Source organism: Tupaia chinensis, unplaced genomic scaffold, assembly GCF_000334495.1.
Source record: "Tupaia chinensis unplaced genomic scaffold, TupChi_1.0 Scaffold143728_1, whole genome shotgun sequence".
In the NCBI taxonomy this organism is placed as follows: Eukaryota; Metazoa; Chordata; class Mammalia; order Scandentia; family Tupaiidae; genus Tupaia; species Tupaia belangeri.
In genome coordinates this window covers 189,990-200,262 of record NW_006203577.1, presented here as the reverse complement: position 1 = coordinate 200,262, position 10,273 = coordinate 189,990, and the positions used below count along the sequence as shown (strand labels likewise).

At 47.7% G+C, this 10,273-nt stretch overlaps 1 protein-coding gene across 1 annotated transcript in view; it reads right to left on the bottom strand.

Moving 5' to 3' along the window:
* HEBP1 (heme binding protein 1) overlaps positions 1-10,273 on the bottom strand; it is a 46,451-nt gene that overhangs the window by 5,431 nt on the left and 30,747 nt on the right. The window contains exons 2-3 of the mRNA XM_006164784.2: positions 9,129-9,267; positions 7,555-7,735 (exon numbers count right to left, since the gene is read on the bottom strand). Coding sequence (XP_006164846.1) covers positions 7,555-7,735; positions 9,129-9,267 — 320 coding nt within the window. The remainder of the gene's footprint in view (positions 1-7,554; positions 7,736-9,128; positions 9,268-10,273) is intronic.

The window sequence follows — 10,273 nt, the reverse complement described above, 5'->3', positions numbered from 1 at the left end:
CAGGAATGCTTGTGGCGTTGGACCATCACTGAGCACAAAGCACAAGGTCACCCCAAAAGCTGTGAGGATGATAAAGACATCATTCCCCTCTTGCGAGGTCGAATGGTGGTGGTCAGGATAGAAACACAAAGATTATATGGGGCAGCAGGGAACACTGGGATGGTGGTAGACGCTACAGAGGGAATGCTCTGGAAGCAAAGGATAAGGAATGATTAGTTCTGACTTAGATTATGAGGGGGAGGTATGGCGGGAGACATGGTATCAGGCAAATGACCTGTTGAGCATCTCTTCTTGATGTGGATAATGAACAACATGACAAAGCTCCTGTCCCCCCCACAGAGCTTCTTTGACGTTAGAGACAGAAAGCGAGAAATCACCCCCCAGGAGGGATGGTCACGCCGCAAACCCTTCTCCTCCATTCTCCTCTTGGGATCTTGGGCACGCACGCACACGCGCCCGGCGTGAGTTCTAAGCCACTGGGTCCAGGACGTGAACCGTGGTCGACTACGTGGGAGTCCAGCGACATAGCCGTTACGCTAACTGCTGGTTCCCTCATTCATTTATTTTAATTTGACCAGAGAGAGACACAGAGAGAGATGGAAGGAAAGTGAGAAAGCAAGCCACCAGGTCCGGGACTCGAACCATGGTTGACCATGTGGGAGTGTCCAGTGCCTTAACCACCACTCCACCTGCTGGTCCCCTCCACAGAGCTTCTAATAAGCAGTGTGATAATGGAAGGAGGTTGAGAGGAACTGGATGACTATGAGCGAAGGTCTGGAAGTGGAATTTGTGTTGGGGCTGGGGTTTGGAGGCATGTTAGGAGGTGAGGTGGGAGGCTCTGAGGTCAGGTGGACAGTTAGAGTGGGGTAATACTATGCGGGGTGGTGAATGCCAGGACAGCATTTTTACTAGGCTTTGCTGCCTGGTTCAATGTTCGGGGACCCAAGATTTATCCAATCCCCTCCTCGTGGGAAAGGAGTACTTATGACTTGCTTGGGCTGTGGGCCAAACCCTAATGTGTGCCAAGGTCAGGGATGGGTCCGAGTCCCACATCCAGAGCCAAGCAGCTGCCTGTGAGGCTCAGTTTCTGAGCAGGGGGAGATGATGTTATCAGTTCTGGGCTCTAGAGTTGGCAGGAGAAAAGGTCAATTTCAAGGATGTGGAAGAGGGAGAACTGAGCAACCAATCAGGAGGCCGTGGCAACCGTTCAGGCAGGAGGTGATGAAGACGTGTGTAGGAACAGATGGAAAGGAAATGACAGCAAGGAGCTGACTGGGATCCAGCCAATAATTAGATGGGAAGGTGAGGGAGTCCGAATTACATCTGAACTGGGTGGGAAGGGGGGTGGCGCGTACCTTCTAGCAAGACAGAGGACATAGGAAGAGATCAGATTTGGGGAAGAAATACGAGTTCCATCGCAGACATGCTGATTTCGGACATGCTTAGGGACGTTTGTGTGGCGATGTCTGGAGTGAAAGGCTGGTGCTTGGGAGAAACGGCAGCACTAGACGTGTGACTTGGGCATCATCCACATGGAGTTGGGCCTGGAACCTTCCAAATAAGAGATTGTAAAAAATGAGTGGGACTGGGGACCAGACACCCTGCAAGGCTGACTCACAGGGCAAGGTTCCCAGTTTATATCCTGAGATCACATGGAGTACACGTGTGCTCACGACCCAGCGCTGAAGCTGGGGGTGGATCGGGGCATCATGGTCCTGCCTGGGGAGCTGTCTCTCTCTCTTTTTCTTTCTGCCCCCACCCCTCTCTCTTGCTCAGGGAAGAAATAAATAAAGTTACAAAAAAAAAAAAAAAAAAAGGATTGTGGGGCAACTGACCAGTTGTTGGAGGGAAATGAAATGGAGGGAATTAATCAGGTTGTGGATACAGACTCTATCGTTACCTAATCTAGAGGAGAAGTAGCTTAAATAACAGCAGTACTCACTAACCGTTTGTCAAATGGAGCCCAACCTCCCACCTAGTACAAACGTTACACGGAACGGTTGCCCGTCTATCCAGATCCAGCCTGACCCCTCCAGGAGCAAGGACTTCATTACCTTGTCATCTGTCTGTCTTGCTTTTGGACACCTTATGCCTGGATTTTAAAATTTCTGAGAAGAAATATGCCTCCCTATCATTTCAATCCATGGCACCAGCTCTTATACCTGGAAAAACACAGTCCTTAAATATTTTGAGACTTTTTTTTGGGTCTGTTTTTCTCATTAAAATGTTTCTCTCTCACCTCAAAGGTGGGGGACTTGGCTTGTTCTCTGTTGTATTTTCAGTACGTAAACGGCTCCTGGTACAGATCCTGGTACAGAGTAAACAATGGAGCCATCGCTTTTTGAATGAGTGAATGAATAAATGAATGTCATCGTCTTAGTCACTGTGTTGAGTCTGGTGGGGTTAGACATTCAACCGAGTCAGACGACACTCAGGTCGCAGAGCTAACAAGACATGGTGACAGAGGAAGCTGTGACGGGGCCATGATCTGTAGGAGAGAGACCTGAGAGGCAGACGAGCAGGACAGAGGACCAAGACCTTCCATCCATTGAGCCATTCGCCAGCTTTAGACTGAGCACCCGTTAGCGTCTAGCTAAGGCCTTGCCTTCAGGAAGCTTGCATTCTAGTGGGAGAGAGGGCAACAGGGAAGTGAACAGAAAGCTGTATATTGCAAGTGATGGGAGGTGATGTGAACAGCATAAAGCAGGGTAAGAGGACAAGAAAGGGTAGGGCGACATTCCCAATAGAATGGTCGGGCAAGGAAGGTCCCCTCTAATTGAAGTGGGGGGCACACGTGGGTGCTGAGTACGACTGAAGACCCTTGGCCCAGATTTCATGTGGTTACAAAGGAGCATGGAATTATCTAGGATTTTGGGCCAACAGCAGTCTGTAGCCCTAAGTGGTAACATGGGCACCCTCTAGGAGCTTAGCAACTAGGCTCTTCCTTTCAAACTTCCCTTCCTGAGTTTCCCAAGTGCTAGCAGTCTCCGTTAGGGCTGGGTGATTTGTTTAGGGAGAGAAGTAGCACCGGTGACCCCAAGTGCCTACAGCTGACCAAGTTCTTCCACAGACACACCTTGGCTGGCCCCCACAACGAGCCTGCGAGTCCCATTTTCTAGATGAGAAAACCGCAGCTCAAAAAGATCAACTTGCCCAAAGCTATTAAACTATTGGCATTGAAGTTCAGACCCAAGTGTTTCTGTAGTAACTGTGACTTTGCTGTGAATTCTAATCCAATAAAACTGTATCTAATTCTCAGAGGGGGTAAAGTCAGGACGAGAAGACTAGGCTAACATCACTAAGCAGCTCCCCCTTGTCTAACATTGTGAAGGCAGTTACAGATATTATGGAAGTGCATCTTCATAAAAACCCTGCCAGCATCATGAAACCCTCGTTGGATGCTGCGGGAACTGAGGCACACCAGGGCTCAGTAGCACACAAGCTATCCTATAGACAATCAGTGAGCTGGGATTGTAGCACAGGCCACTCCGACGATGAACTCCAGGTTTCTGATTCTGACTCCTTCCTTTATACTCAGACATTTCATCAAAAGCGTGAAAATTTGGGCCAGTGGGTGGCATGGTAGTTAATGGGCTGGATCCCACATGGCTGACAAAATGCTTTGAATACTGGACCCAGTGGCTTGGAAAACATGCAGAGCACCTGTGTGTGCGTGCCCAAAATCCCGAGGAGAATGGAGGACAAGGGACTATGGAGTGGTCATTCCCCCTGGGAGGTGCTTTCTCCCTCCCCGCCGTCTCTCTGGCAAACGCATGTACAAATAGAAACAGAAAAAACTCCTGTGAACATTTCATTAAAACTATCAAAGCATGGGGTGAGCAGGTGGTGTAATGGTTAAGGTGCTGGACTCCCACATAGCCGACCATAGTTTGAGTCCTAGACCTAGTGGCTTGTTTTACAACCTCCTTCTCTCCCTCTCCATCTCTCTCTGGTGAGCACAGGTGTCCTATAGGAAATTAATAATAATAATAATAACAAAATTAAACAATTATTTTTGATTCTTAAGAAAACCCAAGAAACTATCCAAACGCTGTTGATCTCTGTTGAGAACCTAGAATTGGAAGTTGAGCTCTTACCTAAGAGGCCTTTATGGATCACAGGGGAAGTACGGTAGCCTGAAACATCACCAATGGTCTAAGTATGGGGATAACTTTATTATCTCTTGTGAATTCTAAGCTATTCTGATAGAGCTACTTTTCCCCACAGCACTGTATTCATCTAAAAAGCCCTAATAATTAACACTGCTACTAGGCGTACAATCTCTTTGTGGACATCCCTTCGCAAGGTCATGAAAAAGGGAGGCTGAATTAAGAATGCAAGGCTTTCATTTCAGGATTAATTTTCTCATGTGATGTGCTCACTGCATTATTTGAAACAGTATTTTTCTGTTTGAAATAGTATTTTTGCCTTCTACCATCTCATTAATACCGCTTTCAACAGAATCGGAAACACCGATTACTGCAGGGGACTTTTAAATGCACATCTGACCGCGCAGTGACACCCAGTGGCTAGTGGAGGAATGATCATGTCTAAGAGCTACTGTCTATGTGTGGAAAAATAGAATGGAAATATGACTTCATTTTGGGGCAAAAAAAAAAAAAAAAAAGGCAAACAAACCAAAAACCCATGCCTAGTTTTGTCAGAATATGCATTTTCCACGAACTTTTGAAGACCCTGTGGATATTAAGTTTAAAATAGGCACTTAGCCATATATTCATATTCGCCATATTCCGATGCTTCTATCTGTTCAGATTTCAGGAGTTAAAAGGACACTGGCACAAACCTCCACCTGGCTTGGACAGTACTCTTTAAAGGGGCAGCCTCTGACACCACAGGGAACCAGGGTTCCTCAGAGAAATGGCTAATTACAGCTCCAGAGCAAGGAATGTGAAGACGGGTTGAAACAGGTTCTCGTACCAGAAAGCCAGGAAGCTGCAAAGGCTGTCAGGGTTGCACTGAAAAGACTGAGAAACCAACATGAAGAGGCTCCCAGGAGCCCAAAGCAGTATAATTTGAGCAACAGTAAGAATCCTAACTCCAGGGGCCGGCAGGTAGCATGACAGTTAAGGCGCTGGACTCCCACGTGGCCAACTGCAATTCGAATCCTGGACCTAGTGGCTTGAAACTCACGCCGGGCACATGTGTATGCATGCCCCAAATCCCAGGAGAATGAAGGAGAAGGAACTGTGGCGTGGCCATCGCCCCTGGGGGGTGATTTCTCACCTTCCCTCTCACTGTCTCTCTGTTTCTCTACAGCCAAAGCTGCGCCTCATGGCAAAAACAGCGACAATAAAAAACAAAACAAAACAAAAATTCTAACTCTAAAGAATGGAAATGTACCAAATGTGTTTAAACTCATATGTTTGTAATTATATTCATAAAACAAAGATGCAGACCACTTTGCCCCTGGAGGATGTGAAGGAATGCCATATTCTGAAGGCTGGAAAACAAAGCAAAGATATCAAGCTCCTATCTTGCCTTTTCTATCGGACTCTACCTTGGGGAAACCAAATACTAGATGAGGCAGAGTTTCTCGTTATTAAAGCATTCCAGCTGCTACGTGAAGAAGGAAAGGTAGAGACCGTCATCATTCTGCACTATCCAGAGGAACGAGGCGTCTGGGCCATGTGAGCTATGGCACTAACAACCCCAAAACAGAGGAGACCAGATGTTCGTTATGAGCCCCTGGACGACGTATCCACCACTGTGGAAATATTCTTGCCTCAACTCAGAAACCCTGATCTGACCATGCCTTTAGACCAAAACACTAATTTATGGGCAATATAGGGGAGCAGAGGAACATATTAAAATACCACAGAGGCTGAGCCTGGGAGTGTAGTCCGTCACGGACTGAACTGCAGTGCTGAAAGCTACGTGGCTGACCAGTTTCAAGTCCCTGGGTCAGTGCGAAGACAGTCCTGAAAGCCTGAGGGCTGGGAAAGGGAATTCCAGAGTGGGAAGACCCTGTTGAGGCTGCACTGTTCCCTTCCTCTCTCTCATGTTCAATCGTACCATTATTTAAAAAAAAAAAAAATCCACAGGGGCCTGGTGATTGGGGGAGCTGATCTCACATGGCTGACCCACAGTTTGAGTCCCAGTCCCAGGTACATGTGCACACGGGCCCCAAATCCTGGCAGAGCGGAGAAAGAGAGAAGCCTTGGTGGCATGACCGTATCCCATTGAGGGGGTGCTTTTGCCTTCTCTCTGTCTCCTTCTGGTGAGTGCATGTGCCCTCTGGCAATTAAAAAAAAAAAAAAGCCAGAAAAATGCAATCAGTAAAATCTAGATTGTGGAAAGAAATAGGACAAAGGATCCATCCATTAAACTGCAAGGAAAAATAACATAAAAATTAAAGTGATGCTCTGAAGAAGTTACAGATTATAAAAGCTTAAAAATATGCTGACCAGACCAGCTGGTAGTACGATGGTTAGGGAGGCTGGACCCCACATGGCCGACTGCCTGGTTCAGGTCTTGGATCTGGCGGCTTGAGAAACACACCAGGGTTGTGTGTGTGTGTGTGTGTGTGTGTGTGTGTGTGTGTGTGTGCGCGCCCAGAATCCCGAGAGGAGAATGGATTATGGCATGGCCATCCCCCTGGAGGGCGTTTTCTCAACCCCCCACTCCGCCTCTCTTCCGTGAGTGCATGTGCACTCTAGCAACTTAGAAAAACAAACAAACCAACCAACAAACAAAAACAAACAAAAAAACCCAGTAGCAACAGATGGACTTGACTTGGATCCAGGTTCAAATAAACTATAAAGTAAATGTTAAGCTAGTGGGAGAAAAGTGAACCAACAGGCTATTTTATATTGTTACAACATTAGCGAATTAATATTGAAATTTATGAAAGAGAGACTCCACAGCATATCGTCATGCATGATCCCTGCTCCTCAGTCCTCCAACTCCTTAGGGTCCTGGGTGCCCACACATGTGCCCTTTTTGAGCTGGCCTGGGGATCTAAACCCACTGTCGGCCACGTCACTTCCAGCATTGCAAGGCCCTTGTGTTGCCGCTGTGCCGTGGCAGCTGGGCCACCCACCTGCTACTCTGTACAGTCAAGGCAACAGGACCAGAATGGCAGGAGGATGTGTGCTCTGCCCAGGAGACCACAGATCAGGAGCAGCTAAGGCGACGACACCAGCTCTTGCATGCCAGGGAACGTGGGGTAGAAATGCGGTATTCCCCAGCCCTCTCTGCTCCCAGACCACAGCATGCCCTTGGCACTTTCTAAATGAACTATTCTCTGAGTCTCCCGGAGTCCTGCTATTTTCATCTAGGCCTCAGCTGTGGGGATACTCTTGCCACCTGTTGGTGTGGCCACAGGGCAAGGCCTTTACTCAGATAAAATGCAAATGCTTGTGTGCTGCGGCCTGAAGAAACTGGAACGAGAGATTGTCAGGATGCAGGACTTGCTACTTAAATGGATTCAGCAGCAGTCAAAGTCCAGCGCAAATGCCCCCTGGAGATGGTTCAGGGAGTGATCCTGGGGATCCAGCGCCACCCCCCTGGCTTCTTACGGAATGGCGTCCTTACAGGGAATAGACGGTGATGCTCTCCCGCTCCTCAATCTTGACGCTTTCGTCACTGGGAATCGGAGGGTTGCTTTGAAATTGGTTTGGGATCCGGAACCAAACTTTGAGTTTCTTCTGTAGGGAGCCGTCCTCACTGGGGAACACCGCAAAGGAGATAGGGACTGTCATCCCCATCCCAATTCCTGAAAAGTTAAAAACACAGCGGAAGGAGGCATTAGAGACAGAGCTTGCTCCATGGGAGACACACTAGTCTCGTTCTTCCTCCAAGGCAACATTTTCTGCTCTTTATTCATTGCGTGCATGCACGAGAGACAGAGGAGCACCCTCCTCGAGGCCTGTTCCCATGGTGATCCCCTCCCTCCAGCCCTCCAGCTCCCTGGATCTTGGGCGCTTACTAAATGATCAGCTTGGGGAATGCCCTAAAAATTATACACAACGTGTCTTTTTTCACCTTGCTCTCTGACCCATTTTAAGTGTCCAAATTAGAGAGCTTCTTGAGACACAAACTCGTATTTAAACATGGTTTACATGCCAAAGGTACACTTACATGAAGCTTCAGGGTTATTATTTTAAAAACAGAGAGGCAGCAAGCATGGATTGCCAAACCTTGAGAGTGGGACAGCCTAAGAACTCTCAGTTCATTCGCCAGGACAGAGCTGGGACCCTGCTCCGCTCCGCTCAGAGCCTCAGCACCCAGCAGTCTCCGCTACCAGGGCTGACTTGGGGGTTCAGCCCTAGTGATGGAAGTCTCACATCAGCTACCAGCCTGCCCTGCACTGTGGCTTGGCTTACGATGGGTATACATCATGCAGTCAACCAGTCCAAAGACGCCATAGGTATTGTAGAGCCAACAAACAAAAGAAAGAAAACAAAAAGAAAAAGGGACCAGGCAGCAGTCCAGTGGTAATGCAATCAGACCCATATGGGAAAGGTACTAGGCTTGTGTCCTGAGACATCCCTGAGTCATGACCAGGACTGGCTAAGATTGGGGTGAACTGTAGCAGGAAGACCCCATTGGGGATGTGTGTGCCTATCTCTCTCTCATGGAAGAGATAAATGAATAACTTGAAAAAAAGAGTATATATATATATATGGACCAGCAGATGGCATAATGACTATGTTTGTTGCTGGGCTCCCACACAGTCAACTGTGGTTTGAATCCCGGACCTGGCGGCTTAAAAACTCACACTGTATGCATGTGCCCAAGATTCTGAGAGGAGAAGGGATTGCAGCGTGGCCATCCTATCTGGGGGGTGATTTCTCACTTTCTGGGGGGGAAAAAGTGTTCAAAAAAAAAAAAAAAAAAAAAAAAAAAAAGGAAGTATATAGCTCTATACCTGGAAGAGAAGCATGAGCTTGGTGCTAATGAGCAGAGACCCTCAAAGCAAGGGGTAGGCTGGGCTGGCATCAGGTGACCTTCCTAGAGTGCCCTGCCATGAACATGTCGATGCAGCACAGGAAGTTGTGTGTCACTGAAAGAGGCAGTTACTAGTGCCTTGTTGCCCTCTCCCTGTGTTTTCCACTAATGAAAAACTTGCTTCTGAGACCCCAGCTGTGTCCTTCGGGGATACCTACCTTTGTCATTGGTGCCCCCCACGTACTTCACGACCTTGGGCATTGCTTCGCGCAGAGCCTCATCCACAGGCTTATCTGTCACTTCCACGGTGGCAAACTTGCCTCCTTCACAGGCTCTTTCCTCATAGGAGACGTCTTTCTAGTGACAGAGGAGATGCAAGGCTTAAAAGACACAATGTAGCAACTGGTGATGTCTCTAGAAGCAGTTCCAGTCCACCTACAAGAGGCACAGAATGCTAAGGAAAGTTCCACCAGGAGTATAGGGTGGCGTGACAAGGCACAAGAGACAGGCCTGAGTATGGAGGGTTGTGAGAAGTCAATTCTAGGATTCTTATAAATGTAGAGATAACATCAGAAGTAGAATAAAGTTTTTTTTAGAGATTTTTTTTTTATATGGGGCACGTGTGCTCACTAGAGAGACAGACAGAAATAGCCCTCTGGGGGGATGGCCACGCTGTAATCCCTTCTCCTCCATTCTCCTCTTGGAATTTTGGGCACACTTGCCTGACATGAGTTTAAGCCGCTGGGTCTGGGACTCAAACTGCAGTCGACTACATGGGAGTCCAGCAACATAACCATTATGCCATCTGCTGGTCCTAAACTTCTTATAATTCATGTTCTCAGAGACATAAGAAAAGTTATTTTGGGCCAGCCAGTTATTTGATTATTTGGTGAGTTGGCTGAGGGGGCTAGATCCCACATAGACAACTGGACAGTTCCAGTCCTGGACCTGGAGGCTTGAAAAACACACCAGGTGTACGTGTGCCCAAAATCCCAAGAGAAGAATGGAAGAGAAGGGATTGCAGTGTAGCCATCCCCCTGGGGGTGATTTTTTTCTCACTCCCTCTCCTTCTCTCTCTCCAGTAAGAGTATGCACCTTATAGCAAATTTAAAAAAAGAGAGCGAGAAAGAGAGAAGTTATTTTATCTCTCAAATCAGAAGGCTCCAGATCAAAAGAGTTGCTGGATATTCAAAATCTGATAACAAGCCCCGCAGTGGTGATGCAGCAGTAGCATACTGCTCCATGATGCGAGGGCCATAAGGAAGATCAGAGTTGGGTTTCCAGGATGACCTGGATACATTAGGCTCACAGCCTCTGACTCTGGTCAGCTGGGAAGGCTGAGCTGACTGCGATGTGAGATCCT